This window comes from Rhamphochromis longiceps, linkage group LG18, assembly GCF_057381845.1.
Source record: "Rhamphochromis longiceps isolate RC_006_pf linkage group LG18, R_longiceps_female_GT1.1, whole genome shotgun sequence".
Classification (NCBI taxonomy): domain Eukaryota; kingdom Metazoa; phylum Chordata; class Actinopteri; order Cichliformes; family Cichlidae; genus Rhamphochromis; species Rhamphochromis longiceps.
Genome location: NC_140574.1, coordinates 21,239,181 through 21,254,447, shown reverse-complemented (window position 1 = coordinate 21,254,447; position 15,267 = coordinate 21,239,181). Strand labels below are relative to the sequence as shown.

The 15,267-nt window shown below is 43.6% G+C and overlaps 2 protein-coding genes across 3 annotated transcripts; one reads left to right on the top strand and one right to left on the bottom strand.

Moving 5' to 3' along the window:
* The first annotated feature begins 93 nt into the window (after nucleotides 1–93).
* Nucleotides 94–4,597, top strand: ap1s3b (adaptor related protein complex 1 subunit sigma 3b). Of its 2 annotated transcripts, XM_085390019.1 has the most exons (6): nucleotides 94–251; nucleotides 1,760–1,938; nucleotides 2,031–2,139; nucleotides 2,298–2,435; nucleotides 3,595–3,656; nucleotides 3,830–4,597. In XM_085390019.1, the coding sequence occupies exons 1-5, from the start codon at nucleotides 249–251 to the stop codon at nucleotides 3,634–3,636; spliced, it is 471 nt and encodes a 156-aa protein (XP_085246145.1). In that variant the 5' UTR covers nucleotides 94–248; the 3' UTR covers nucleotides 3,637–3,656; nucleotides 3,830–4,597. The 2 variants fall into 2 exon arrangements, with proteins under 2 accessions (XP_085246145.1, XP_085246146.1); XM_085390020.1 differs by lacking the exon at nucleotides 3,595–3,656.
* Nucleotides 4,598–4,785: 188 nt separating this feature from the next.
* On the bottom strand, nucleotides 4,786–8,163 carry scg2b (secretogranin II b). The gene is made up of 2 exons (XM_085389246.1): nucleotides 7,961–8,163; nucleotides 4,786–7,440 (listed from the first exon to the last, which is right to left on the bottom strand). Exon 2 carries the CDS (start codon nucleotides 7,421–7,423, stop codon nucleotides 5,630–5,632), a length of 1,794 nt encoding a protein of 597 aa, XP_085245372.1. The 5' UTR covers nucleotides 7,424–7,440; nucleotides 7,961–8,163; the 3' UTR covers nucleotides 4,786–5,629.
* Nucleotides 8,164–15,267: the final 7,104 nt, after the last annotated feature.

Genomic DNA, 15,267 nt, shown 5'->3' with positions numbered 1-15,267 from the left:
GCGCTCCTGGTTGGGCGGATCCCTGGAAATACAAGCCCAGGATAACCAATCCACGATGGTTGTGAGTACGGATGACGCGTCACTGCCCAGCGGCATTGTGGGCGGAGTTAGCCAAGTTTCACCCTGTACTCACTTCACGGAGGATAGATATGTGTCCATCCGGGCAGTTTGACCCTTTGTGAGGGTTAAAGTACTTCGTTTTTAAATATTTTCACGGTGTTTTGTAGCTCCTCGGTCTGGTGTTGAAAATGGTAAGTTTCTGGCGAATGTGTTTGTTTTGTGCGCTTGACTGTAGGCGAAAAATACCCCGACTGTTCACCTGTTGCACCTGCTGTCGCTGACAGGTAGCTAAAGCTAGAAACTGCGCCTCTAACAGCACTTCCTGCTACACTGGGGCAGGTTTGTTTTCCGATTCAGGCCTGATGAGAGTCTACTTGGTTTCCACTTTGAGTTTTTATTGTCTGTATCCTACTTTTAATAAAACTCGGAAGTAAGGTGTGTGCTCTACCAGTAGGTCTATTCTGTAAGAAAACAGGTTTTGTGACTTCTCGTCGAGCGTTGCCCTGCTGGCTGTTTAATGCTTTACATATTAATTTGCCTGTGAGTTCTTAAGGGGTGTACACACCTGTAAATGACCTACAGGTGTGTAGACTTAAACAATCAAGTCTTCCTGTATCTCTGGTGATTAATGCTTGACTATCACTCAGTCTAATAATGTTATCTCCTTCTGTATTGTTCATTTCTAGTAGTGGAAGAACTGGTATGTCTTCATTTTGTTGGCCTGAATGGCTATAATAGAAGAATATGTTTCTTCTTTATACATTGTATAACCGTGTATTGTTTTTTTTTTTCTGTCTTTAGTTAATGGGTTTCTCAGATACTTGAACTCAGCTGCTCATTTGAATGACACATAAGCAGGCTGAATCATAAATGTTGTGCAGGACACGCCAATTGTGTCATACTACACATACTTCTTTATGACTGCAGTGGTGTCCACTGGCTTTTAAGTGTGCTCTTTGTTGCACATCAGGGTTTAGGCATTACAGCCTCACTGGTGACCTGAATGGTAGAAAATAATTGACAGACCTCACTACTGAGACAACCCCCTGTTTTTCCTCTTTTGTTTTCTTGCAAGCAAAAACCTGGTACTCTTAAAGTCGAGTCTGATTTTTGTTTTTATTTTTTCTTTAAATGAAACCTAAAATCAGGATGATATTTCAGAGAGCCTTGCATGTTCTCGCTTCTGATTGGGAGAAAAATGCTCCATAAAGCCTGAAGACAAAGTAATATTTATTCTTGAAGCCTAACTTTAACAATGAGAGGAAACGGCACGGCAGTGTGGTCCCGACAGAGCGGGGGTGGGGATGAAGGAGACTAATGTCTGTTTGGATATGTACTCAAACCTGACCGGTGCTCGGAAACACGTTATCCAAACATCCAAAAGCTGGACTCGCTGGCTCACTTGAAAACTGCCACTTCCTCAGTTGTCAGTGACCTTCACTATTACTCCCTGTCAAGCCCTTTATTTCCCCTCGTGTTTGGTCAGTCAAGTTACTCGCTAATGAACCGTGCCAGCAGCACAGCCACTTGTGCAGTCCTGATTGTGACTGTGTGTGTTGGTGTGGGCGCAGCGCCGGCTGCTTAATAAAGTTTCTCGGGATTAACTTGATGTGGATTTCTGTTTGTTTGTGTGAGTCATCATTGCTGCCTCGACACGGGCCAGGATTTCCCCTCTGACAATGCCCTCTTGTGTCGTTAGATGCGCTTCATGCTGCTCTTCAGTCGCCAGGGGAAGCTGCGTCTGCAGAAGTGGTTCACGTCAATGTCGGAACGTGAGAAGAAGAAGATCATCAGGGACATGACCACCATGGTGCTGGCACGGCAACCCCGCTCCTGCAACTTCATGCAGTGGAAAGACCTAAAGATTGTTTATAAGCGGTAAGATTGCTTCACGTGTTTATTGACACTTCTCCAATAGGTGTTGGTCCCCACAATGCCACTGTTAATCATCTGTGTCTGATTCTCCTCAGGTATGCAAGCCTGTATTTCTGTTTGGGAGTAGAGAGCCAGGAAAATGAGCTGCTAGCCCTGGAGATCATTCATCGCTACGTGGAGCTGCTAGACAAATACTTTGGCAATGTATTTCACCTTCTCATATTTGTTATGCAGCTGTAGTCTGAAGTAAAGTGTTGCTAAAAATCAATAACATTGCTGCTCAACTAGGCTGCAAAGATTGGATCTAAGAATATGTTCTGCTCTGTAGTTTCTCTAATTTAATAACTGCGTCATCCTCTCAGGTGTGTGAGCTGGACATTATCTTTAACTTTGAGAAGGCCTATTTTATCCTGGATGAGTTTCTAATGGGAGGCGAGATCCAGGAAACCTCTAAACAGATTGTGAATCGCTCCATTGAAGCCTCAGACATGTTACAGGAGGTGAGATTCACTGATATGCACGCACACACGCACAAATGCACTTAGTAAAACACTGTGACTTGCACCTGTGGTGTGAGCACGTAACATCTGTTGCATGGCTCAGTGTATAAAACGAGACACTGCAGGCATAGGCGTGTTTTCTTCATGCACTGGTTGATTTTTGAGATTCTGGCCTATTTGGATTTTTTTTATTATTATTATTATTATTATTATTATTATTATTATTATTATTATTTTGTTCAGACTAATGTAAATAAAATGTCTTAAATATACATTTTATCCACTGTGCAAATTAGTGCATGTTTAAGGAGGCAGTGCCTTTTTTTTTTTTTTTAATTTAATTTAAATTTACTTGCAGCTCTTAGGAAGTTTCACGGTTTATCTGTTGGTTAATTCTTATTAGTAAAACAGACACTGAAATGCTGTTTTCCTCAGAAATCCCCATTCCAGTAGCACTTACATACAGCAAACCTTACAGAATGACAGGCTGGAATAAATCTGTATCAGCTCTCTTCAGTGTTCAGTTAAAAAGTTGCAATACCAAAAAACTATACTTAATGTAAGTGCTCAACAGGAGAAGGTTAATGGTGATACATTGTATTTAACAGACTTCACTTGTAGTGTCTCCTTTTAAAGCAATGTTGCCATGTTTTCAAATGTATTACAAAGTTTGTTTATTTATTTAAATCATGGTTGTGGGGTATTTTGAAAGGCCCAGATACCTGAAATTAGTGCTTACTGTTTACTTTAAGTAACACGAGTATTGTGTGAGGCTCTGACATGGGAACGTGATGTGTGTGTGCGTGCGAAGTAGTCGGTGCATTGTAGAATCCAATCAAATGTGGTGATCCCTGTTGTGCCTTTGTCTTCCTCATAACTAAAAGGCATGTGGATAGTAGTGGCTGCTCCCTCTTTGTTTTAGAGGTCTGTGTTTTGCTGTTTTTCTTACCCCTTATGTCTCTCTCTCTCTGTCTGGGTGTTAGCGTGAGACAGATTTTCTTTAAATGTTAGCGCTGATGCTTCCTGCTCTCCCTGTAGGCTCGTGGCTCTCTGCGTAGCTGGGTGTGTTGTTCGGTGCTCCTGAGTCAGGGTGATTAACACTTTTTATCTAGAGTGATGCAGTTTAGTCTCCCATTCATTTTGACCATTATCGCTTCAGGATGACATCAGTGAGTGGTATGAGGTGGAGCTGTTTGGATGACCTTGAATATGGACAGAAAGGTTAGATGTTCCGCTTATGTTAGTGCATTGCTGTGCTCAGCACTTTGTAACAGGTGATGTGTAGATGTGTGACTGTGGATATGATTTTGTATTACACTGCACTTTTTGGAGTCTGGGAACCTGATTGTTTTTTTTCATCCCTTGTGCTTTCTTTTCTATTTTTTTTTCCTTAGACATTGGAGGAGTACATGAGCAAACCTGCATTTTAGCTTGTGGGGGTGGGGGACAAAAGGACATGAACTAACAGCAAAGAAGAAGACGGGAGCAAGATGTGCTATATAGCAGTCACATACTTTTCTGAACCTGAAAATCGAGCGAACTTCGATTCTACTGAACATTTTCAGAAGAGAAAAATCTGGCTTTACTTGAATGTCTGCCTAAATCATAGCTTTGTGCATCATGTCTTTTGTGGCGACTCTAATATACATTAACAGTAATGCATTCAAGTGAAAGGAGAGTTTGTATGGGTGCGTTTCTGTGTGGAGGATATGGGTTGGGGTTGGGAGGGGTTTTTCGATGTCAATTGCAGTTATTAAATTTGAAGTAATAACAAGATGGTGGGTATTTAAAGGAAAAAAAAATCATGATCAGGAAGTGATGTTCCGATTTCCAAATTTCCTGTATTTGTCATGTATTAATATGTCAGAAATTAATGTTTGGAGTCTGTCTGAGAAGTCTCTGATATATATATTTTTTGTGTGTGTGCCAATCACTCAGCAACTTACGGAGTTACTTACAGCACAGAACTCGTTTTGATATAACACTGATACCAATGATTACCTGCTGTTTTTAATGTGCAAGACATACAACGTGTGTTTGACTGTTAGTCTTTTAGAAAGGGCACTTGCTATGCTAGTGTGGGTGTGATTGCTTTTTCTTTTTTTTTAAATGTATACATTTGATGTGCATTTTCTGATGTTACAAATAAAATGTTTTTTGATAAGCAATTTGCTTTGAGTAGTGACTTATCTTGGTGCTGAATGTTTAATTTGAATGAATACTCATATATATGTCGCTGTATCCCGCCATCCCCGCCCCCCCAAAATAATGCACATGCTGCTTTGGCTTCCTTTTATATGCAACATTTATATTTGTTTAATAAGGCAACACAACTCAGAAAGAAGAAAAATAATACCGCTGATGCTTTATTCATCTGTGATTGATCACACATTGTTGAACATGTACAAAAATGGTTTAAAAATGAGCATACATAGCACAATCACTGTTAGGCCAACAATACAGAGCTTCGCAGTATGAAAGGGGCTGGAAGGCAGGCGACGTTCTGATATTGAGACTTGGAAATAATTATCTGTAATAACAACATTAAATCCACTAACCCTGAATATATCACGAGTCACAACAACACTCGCTCTGAGGCCAGCACACTGCCCTAATGAAAAATTCCTATAATATTCCAATAGTACTCCAAATACGCCGTGTACTTGTGTTTTTAAATTCCCGGTCAGCATCATACTGAATAATTTACATGAATATTCACATATGTAATTGAATAGTTTTGACATGGATGAAAAATAAGCATCTTTACCGTTACTCATTTGATTACAGTTGAAAATATAGTGCTGTTTACAAACACATTTAATGTAAACAAACCTTCAACAACATCACAAATCTTTAATAACTTGGGTTTGGTTGTTAATTCTTTTTTTTTCTTTTTCTTTATTAACTGGCAATTTGAGATTCGCAAGAGGTTCGCAACCTAAGGGAGGAACCTAAAATCTCTTGTATAACTATATATTAATAATAATATAAGGTTCTTGCAGCAAGTAGGGACTATTTTTTTATTATTTGATTTGTAAGAGTGCTGTAGTTCATTTTCGTTAGGGAGATATTAGTCATACCGGCTATAGTTCATATAATAGAAATTTGTAAACTAGATCACGTCCACCAAACTTTATTTTTCAGACAGTATATATACTAAATTCATAATTTCGTGCGTCTGGCAGGACATCTGGCTACATCCCGGCCACTGTTTTTTCACGGTGCTCCTCCTCTTCGTTTACGGTTTGAGGGGCCGAGGTTTTAGCCGTTATCTTTTCTTTCCCCTGCATTTCTGTGGGCTTTACGTTCTCCTCTGTGGCCTCCTCGGTTTCCCTCTTGACCAGTGGCCTTTTCTCATTGTCCACTTGCCCCAAGTAGTCCATTGCGCGCTCGTACAGCTCGTACGGGAACTGCGCCTTCAGCTGCGCCTGGGTGTCCCGCTTGGTGATGGTGTTGGGGTACTCTGTGAGAATTTTTGCCGCCAGGTATGTTGTCACCTCGTCTTCCACGTCACCGCCGTCGTCGTCGTCACTGTCAGCCTCACGCTTCAGGGGCATTTTGTTGAGCTCGGAGAGAAACAGGTTCTCCCTACGTCCGGAGGGAGGGGGGATTTTAACTGGACCTGAATTTGCAGCAGGGTTGGACGCAGCAGGCATTCTGTCTGAGGGCTGAGAGGTCTTCATGGGTCTCTGCACCACGGGGTACTCGTTACTGATTGTCTCTACCCCGATGATGTCTAAAAAGTCCTCTCTGTCCATATCATCAGGGATAGTCTTGCTTTTCAGCGGCAGTCTGCGGCTGAAGTACCTTATCTTGGGGGTTTGGCCAGCATTCGTGTAACGAGCCGCGGCTTGTGGATCGCGGTGGAGCTTTCGGAGCTCCTCGGTGAGCAGCATATCGATAAGGTCTTGTGGAGGGACGTGCAGCTTCAGGGAAAGCTCCAGCAACTCCTTCACGGTCCGAGGATCCACGATAGAGGGACGGATCAGTCTCTTTTTCTGCTCACCGGTCCTATCCCTCTTCTGCGTCTGGTCACTCATCTCCAGGACTTTCAGCAGGTAGTAATCTACGAGCTTAGTGTCATCATCAGCCTCCTCTTGGTTCTGGCTGGCCCGGCGTTGCATCTCCTCCCTCTCTGATTCCTCCTGGTCACTGAGCGCCCTGTCCATTTCTTCATGGCTCCCGTTGACCATCTCCTCCGCCTCTTCCCTCTCCTCCATGGGGACCCACTCCTCGCCTCCGGCCACATCCTCATAGGCCTGGTTTCTCAGGCTGAGTCGGTCCTCTTCTTCCTCCCCGTCGTCCCCGTCTCTCTTCTGCCCACCGATTGTGGGCATCCTCCCGAGCTCATCAAAGATGGACCGCAAATTGGCGAGGCTCTGGGGTGTGTACTGCTCATCCAGGTCCTCGGTGGCCCGCTTGGAAGCGTCAGTATTTTCCTCGTCCTCAAACATCAGTGGGTACTTCTTGTGGGGTCTGGGGAAGTTACCGTAATCTACTGGTGCGCCCTCAGGCATTTCAGTATCTTTGGTGCGGTGCCTGTGAGCTCGGCGGTCATTTCTCGGCGGCGTTGGGGGGCTAAGCTTTGCGTCTTTCCCGGTCTGATCCTGGAGGGACCTGAGCAGAGCTTTCATCAGCTGCTCAGCGGTAATGTCCTGACTCTGCATGCCCTGGGAAGGCTGGTGATCCCCGGGACCTTCGTCCTGCTGCGAGGCGAGCTGAAGCAGGACCCTGAACTTCTCCACTTCGTCGTAATCCACGGGTTCAGGCTGGCCCCCGTTTCGTTGCTGCTTCAGGTTTTCAATGTACTCCAGGGCTTTCATCATGTCGGCGCTGGGTGGATACGCAGCCGGCTGCCCCTCACTCTCCCCTCCTCGGAGCCTGTAGTGACGGGGGAGAGACGCAGCCTGCACGGCGCATCCATGAAGGAGGAAGGCGAGCAGGACCACGGCTCCCCCCGCGGGCAACTTGTGGTGAAAATGCAGCATTATAGGCAAATTATTACCTGGAAAACAAGAGAGAGGACAATGATGGTGAAGCAGCTGGGAGGGGGAAAAGATCATAGATTATTTCCCTCTCTTCGGTTATCTTAACTAAAAGCTTATCAGGAAGCAACGAGCACGATCGTAAACAATTCTGTTTTGATCTGGGGTTTGTGCGCCTGTCGGGGAGTTACGCTTCGCAAACTGAACGATGTGTCGGTGTGCGCGTGGAGAAACATTCACATCGCTGGATGAGTCACTCCCCGTCTGGTTATTGACGTCTTAAAAAAAATCAGATTTCCTCCCGTCAGCATCCACATTAACTAAAAACAATCCTCCGTTATTACAACTCACTGTAATCCCCGACTGTAGAAGGATATAGTTTTCTTTCTATTTCATTCGTTCTAACGGAACGTGTCGAAATCTGCGAGAAGCTGTGATTTAAAAAATAGAAAAAAGACTGTCTTTCAATTTTACCCGTCTAGATGTGAATCAGAATAAAAAAAACTGAATCAAATAAATAAAAAAGAAATCGTGGTTTACCTTTGGCAGTAAAGCTCAGACAGCAGTAAGGGTGTATGACATCTCCTCAGTAGCGGTGCTGTTCTCTTCTGTTTTCAGCACTCGGACAGCTCCCCTGGTTATATGAGGCAACACCTGACCACCGCGTCATCACACAGCACACGCAATAACCGGCCCTAAAAATCCATATAAATGATTCAGGTTTATGATATGGCATACTAATAGCTGCGTTTAAAAATAGCCTTGGACGCTGTCTGTTGCACAGCAGCGCTGTGTAGAAGATGCTGACAGGAAGGATGTTTGGAGCTGCTGCTTGGGAAAAACAAAAAGAAATAAAGCCGTTTGTTAGATTCAGCTGTGGAAACAATGAAAATGTTAACTTTGCATGTACAGGAGAGCTGATTTGATTGAAGTGAAACCAACTCTTAGGCGCCAGTTTTATGAGATGTAGAACTAAATGTGCCAACGCCAAATCCCTCTTTGTAACGAGAGGTTCTTAAAAATGCACTTTTGGTCATGAAAAACAACATCGCTGCACGTTCTCAACTCGGCATCGGAAGAGTTAAACCCTCTAGCGATGACTCACAGGCTAAAACCACCGCGGAGTTGCTGTCGCAGTTGAGCAGCCCCCACCAAACCCCTCCTCCTTCTCCTGCTCTCTCTTTCTCTCTCCCTTCGATGACAGAGATGTGATAAACACTGGGCCTCTGTTGGGGGCCAGAAGCTCCGGCATTCCGCAGGACCACAAGGTGTAAAGGTCTACAGCAGACGAGATAAAAGGTGGCGACAGGTGAAGTTTATGGTGAGATCAAAAGCCTTATTAAACACTTGGGCTATCACTGTTATCGCACAGTGACGCCTTCATGCTAAACCAATCAAGAGCACTACACGAGGTGTCCAAGGTTCTACAGTACATGAACAGATGCCACACAGACTTGTTATACTTTATCCACATGTTTGAATACCTTAATATATTTAAGTTGATGTGAACAGTAACATTCCTGTAGTATTCCCGTTTCATGTTTTCGTTTCAAGTGTCTCCTTACAACCCTCCTCTGATGCTCCAACAACATCTCAAGTCTCTAAAGAGCTTCAGGTCAGCGTCCTCTGACATCCCACACATACAAGTACTCTTTCATTTCAGCCCAGCTCTGCCTTTCCTGCCCTATTTCCATCTCACATCTAATTGCATCCGCTGTCCTGCTCTATCGTTTCATATTTTCCATCCTTTCACATCTCTTAAAGAAAGAAAAACTGCTTTTACTTTATCCTCAGTACCAAAAGTCACAGAGGGATGGGGGAGGGAGGAAGGTGCTTTTGAAACTCGACTGTGCCGTCAGCTGCCTGTCACGTACGGCTGAAGAGCTGCAGAGACCCTCGTGACGTTGAAAGACCCACTGTGCTGCTGTGCCTGCTGCCTTGTTTAAGTCCATCTCGGTGTGGGTGTGGGTGTGAGAGGGGGGAGCAAATGGAAAAAAACTGAATCACAGATCAAAACACAGTTAAAGGGAAAGGAGGAGAGGTGTGGTGGTGTTTGGAGAATGTGTTAGCTCTCAGCATCACACACTGGACGTGGTGACTCTCCATTTAGAAACAGCCATCGCCATGGGGGACGGCAGCGGTGTCAGAGGTCACAGCAGTCGCATCGCTGCTGTATAAATTGAGTTGAACTGTGTCTCTCTTCAAAAGGGCACATTTTCCTGCATGCATATTAAGAAACTGATGATGGAACATGCTTACTGTCGCCTATCTGTTTTGCTGAAAGTGAACAAGCACACAGAACTACTTGAAGATCAATTTTTGGCTCATTTGTTGGCCGTGATGCTGGCCGATGTCTTGTGTGCGTGAGTGAAAGTGACAGGGTGAATGAGAGCTGTCTCACATCATGTTTGAAGGAAATGGTCCCCTGCTCAATCTCCTTTTAAATTTTTGCCTTTTGTCCTTTTACAGTGTAAAAACAAGCACGCCGATGTGTCAGAAATGCTCAAATGCTATTCAACTTCTAAATATAACTTCTGCAATGCATGTTTAAGCAACAAGCAACATTTTAGTAGATATTTCTCTGCCAGTGTCTGAGCTGTGGGTCAGTAAGAAAAACAGCCTGGTGGTCTGGATGTTGTGACGTGAGCTGTTAAATATCTGGTAGAGTTTAAAGGATGTGTGCGCTTCTATTTGCGTGTTTATCTCTTGTTGTGGAAGTTATACCAACCCCCCTGGGCACTGTGATGATTCTGAGTGATGGATCAGAGGTTTCTAAACTCATATCCCAGCAGGCCGCTGCTGGTAAAAGATTCACTGACTGAATCTGTTATTCGTCTCCGGGGCTTGTGATGTGCTGTCTCTGTGCATCATTCTGTACTGATTAATTACTTCAGATGCTAAAAAGAAAATAAACATTCCCAGTGAACGGCACTATTGCATTCTCTCTGTCTTTTTCTCTCTTTATCAATGAGAGTAACATCAGGGCACGGAGAAAATGATAGTAATTAGATTACGAGTCTTTAGTGCCACTCTCATCCTCTCATGGGTTTTGTTTCCTGCTTCTTCAGTGCCCTTCTTCTTCTTTCTCTCCATTGAACTCTATAAGTCTATCGATAGCAAAGCCCATTATTAGACAAAACAGAAATCATTTTGGCAAAGTGTTGATGATACCATTCCCTCCTTTGGTTGCTAAGTTACACAGAAGTATGCTTTGGAGGCGCCCTTCCATTAATTCAGTTCTGAAGTTTATCTTTCCACTGAAATATTTCTCTGAGCCTCCTTCTACATCTGCTCTGCCTTCAGATAAAATAACTCAAAGATGTTCTGCACTATCTAAATAATTTTAAAAACAACAACAGCATGGCAGTCAGGGTGTCCTGGTAAATCAGAAGAGCTGAGGTCAGGGCACTGTGTTCCAACCCAGCTCTTTCACAGCTCCTCAGATTGTGATCTGGAGATCTCACCAAGTAGAGTTATCATCTTCAGCTCCCCCAACCCCACCCCCCATTAAAAATAAGCCTCGTAAAAAAATTAAAGAGCTTAAAGAGCCTCCTTTAAAAGACCCGTAATTACATACTTTTGCAGGAAAAGTTTTTCGTCTCTGTTTTGATCGTGAACCTTTTTTGTATTCGGCTCTTACTCAAGGTGCTTTTCAGGGAGAAGAGAAAACATGACATGAATTCCTTTTATGGACTCGTGCCATTTTTCTAACAAAGCAGAGACTCAGAATCACAGATGTGCAGTGCAGACTTTATTAACTGAGCTGGTATTTTTCAGGGTGGGGGTCCTTTAGGCCTGAGAGAGAAACGCATGAAAACCACACATTTACAGGTTTCAAGGCAAACAGATGTAGAGTCACAATGTTCTGACCTGTAGTCAGAGAATACTGAGAATGAGCCTCTTTTTCTAGGAGGAAATGATTTGCTTAATGGACAGTCTTGGTTGTATGTTAAAAATATTATTCTTTCAGCAAGTGACTTCATTTTGCTTCCTTTCTTCTTCAACCTGTAAAACCATGCAAGTTCTCTATAATCATGAAATGATATATTTCTTTCACTCCTGTTTAAACCCAGCAGCCCTGCTGTTCTGGGTGATACCGCTGCTGTTTCCTTGCACATAAACCAGAGATGTGGGGGGAGAAAATTAGACTAGCTCAACAATGGCTTGCTTCCGTCATTATAATAAAGGAGTACACACCCATATACAAACTCAAACACATACACTGTGTGACAAATGGTCTTTTTGTTTGTTTGGTTTTACTTTACTTTATGCTCTGAGTTCAGATTCTTGCATCAGTCAGCTCAAGGACCTGTGACTCAGCCGAGATCTTCAGCAATCAACACCGATTTCCTGGAATGGTCTAAGCATTCAGTGTGTGCGCTTAAATAATGTTGTGTGCGGAAAAAAACGAAAAAAAGAAGAAGATATAGATAGAGCTGCATGTAGTCAGCCCCTCCTCCTCCTTTGTTTTGTTTAACTCCTCCTCACCTCTTCACCCACCCACCCCCAGTCACCACATCATGAGGCGGGAGGGCACGCGCAATGGCGCGCCCGTTGTCATGGCTCACCTTCCTTTTAACCAACGTCTCCATGGTGACGCTGTCTCACTTGCCTTTCATCTGCCTCCACCTTCATCTCTTCCCACAGGTTGGTATCCTTGTCTCCTTCATTAGACTCTCCAGTTTAGCTGGCCGTTTTCTCAGTGACGTGCATTCATTACATTTTCTCCTTCTGCTGTACCCATCTGGCTCATCCTTCTCCTTGAGCCAATTACTGCAAGTAAAGCATGGTCCTTGTCTTCAGGAGGCAGGTTGTTTCAGGAACAGAGATGATGGTGATTAGAGCCACAATATGTTGTCTGAGCCATTAGGATGGAAGGACAGAAACAAGGAGAGGAAGCATGCTAGCTGAGCAGCATAGGGAGGGCAGAGGAGAAATGAATGAAACAAGGTGGAGATTCAATACAAGCGTAGCCTTTCTAAAAGGGCAAATGCCCACGTAATGCTACAGGAATGCAGGAGAGGACCTGTGGGATTGGATCAAATATCTCTGCTTTAATGAGACTGGCTTCAACAGCCAAGCCTCCATTCCTCCTCTGCTAATGATCATCTTTGGATTCCTTCCATTAAAAAACAAAAATAAATAGTTCGACATGTTTGGAAATGTGCTTATTAATTTTCTCGAGTTAGGCTATATGAGAGTGTTGTTGCCACTCTAATTTTTCCAGTTAGCTCATGAAAAGGACTGGAAATATGAGGGGTCTTGCCAAAACAAATCGTTCTTCCACTAATCAATTATATACCTTGTTCCTTTAATCAGTACAAAACCAGAATGTTTGGGGCGATTTCACAGGTTTTGTGCGCCAACACTGTTTCTTGGCTAAGTGTCAGGAATACCCTGGAGTCTTGGCCGGGTTCATGGGAACTTGCTCCCAACTGATAAACAACATGCACTTACGTTTAAGCATGACGTTGCCAATTTCCAGCTACGCGTTTAACAAAAACGATTCCCTTCACTCTTATTTAAGTGCATACTTCTATTTAAAACATATATTTCTGATGATTTTGTGCCTCTTTTTTTTTAGCTCACTTAAGCATAGTGAACACCAGTGAACACCAGGCTTTGTGCCATTCTTTTCCTCTCCTCATCTCATGTTTTTTTTCTTACCGTCTGACAAAGGTGCTATTTTAGTCATGCCTACCTGGCTGTCTCCACCGTCACAGCCTGATTCTTTAGCAACCACATTTTTTCCCTTCTCCTTTTAACTTCTCTTCAGCCCTTTTCAGCAGTGCCCCCAACTAGCCTCTCAACCTCAGCATCACTCTTTTCACTCCTTGTTGTTACCTTTCATACCCCATGCTTCTTTACACTGTACATATTAATGAATGCGAGCACTCGCCATGTTGTTCTGAATCATACTGAGAGGATGTGTGTATGTGTGTGTGGCTGCGCATGCATGCGTATATGAGCACACGTGCTCAGATTCGTGTCTATGGTGAGGGATTCAGCATGACGCACTGGCTGACGTCACCAGAGGCCCAGTGAGGATGTGTTTATTGATGAAGAAATCCTGTCAATGAAGAGAGAAGAATAAGAGCGAGCACACGCCACAGTAACCTGTTTTTTAAAACTGTAGAATATGAATCAGAAAACATTCAATTTAATCAGATTTATTGTGGCCATATGAGAAGCTGTTTGGAATTAATAATGCACATATTCACAGAAAAAAGAAAAGGAATGATCCATCAACATTTTTGCCTTTCCAGCTGCTCTTTTTGCCTCCCTAATTAGTTGTTCTTAACAGTCTAATATGTTCCTAATTTGCTTAACTGTAACCCACACTGTCTTGGTAACAGAGATGATTGTCATGTTCATTAAAGCGTGACACCTTTTCCAGTCTTCCTCTGCAAACACAGTTTTTTTTTAATGCAAAGCTGCTGGGAAAAGTGTTTTTTTTGTTGCAAATGTGAGTCATTAAATATGTTTTGGGTGTTGCTCTAATACCAGCTCCAGCACAGAAATAGCCTACTGTAGCTTTGTTGTTCTATTAGAAAGCCAGCGCCTGTGTTTCTTGCGCACCACATGGAGCTCACTGGATGTTTAACAGTGTCCCTGCAGCGTGGCACTATCAACAAGACAAGCCGTCTTTGTTCTGAGAATTTTAAATGCGCATGCTATTTCTGCCTCCTCTACTTCTCCCCACAGTTCGTCCTCTGATCTTTCCGTTAGTTAGCCTAGTTCCATCTCATTCTTGGACCCTGCCACCACTCCCTTCTGCCACTCTTCCACCTCTCCTCCATCTCTTCCTTTCCTCTCCTGCCCTTTTCCTTCACCGATGCTTCCTCATCTCTGCAGTCTCTGTCTCTTCCTTCACCACTCCCCGTTGGTGCGATGATGCTGTCCTGGCTGCCTCCCAAACCCCCACAAACTTCGCTCCTCCACCCCCACACCTCCCTCCCGATGCTATAAATACCCAGCATCGGTGAGTCATCGCCCAGACGTATCAGTTGCCTCTCTCTCTTCTTTCTGCTTCACCATCCTCACCCCCCCACCACCCGCTATCGCTTTGCTCAAGCTCATTAACAGACCTCACACATTTTCCCACCTCCACTTTGGCCCCAGCTCCACAATGACCCAGCTGAGCTAAGCCGAGGTCGCGGTGCCCATGCCCGGCACGGAGCAGCCTGCCGTCAGAGAGTGTGAAGCCAGAGGTCAACCTAACACATTACCAGCCAAAAAACCCAAAAACAAAACCAGCATGAAACAGAGGATTAACACGATCAACCAAAACTTTACTGCATCACATTCATCGACTTCCCAATTAGTCAATGGAAAATGTCACCATTTACCAAAGAAACATGTTCATATTTAACAGTATCAACTAATCTGTTTGTTTCAGGACTTAAATGCAATTATACCACACTAATAATGAAGTGGTATGGCCTACTAATATCTAGTATTAGTGTTACATTTCACTGAATTTCAACATGAGATATTTTTGCTTCTTTTTTCTTGTAAAACCTTGGCTCTTAAATGTAATTGAAATTATTTATTTATTTATTTAAACCCATACACTGGGAGTTCAAGTGATGTAAATGCATCGTCAAACGCTTACATTTAAAAAACAAACTTTTTCTTTCACCTTTTCCTCGGCTGCCTCTAATCCACAGTTCATTGTATATCTTTGTGTGCCAGTAGTGGGCAGGGATACCTTAATCCCAGTCCTCAGCCTCAGATGTAATCTTTTTTTTTTCCAGACACCACCCACTTCTCCAGAGTTATAAAGGCAGCTAACGTTCGGCTTCGGCTCCTTGTGTAAACTTCAGTATGGCTTATTGGCTTGCAGT

Bases quoted from the DNA above. Each gene is read 5' to 3' on its own strand.
- ap1s3b (XM_085390019.1), top strand. The intron at 2,140-2,297 runs GTATTTCACCTT...TCATCCTCTCAG, and splicing joins TAGACAAATACTTTGGCAAT to GTGTGTGAGCTGGACATTAT. The intron at 2,436-3,594 runs GTGAGATTCACT...TTATCGCTTCAG, and splicing joins CCTCAGACATGTTACAGGAG to GATGACATCAGTGAGTGGTA.
- scg2b (XM_085389246.1), bottom strand. From the start codon at position 7,423: ATGCTGCATTTTCACCACAAGTTGCCCGCGGGGGGAGCCGTGGTCCTG.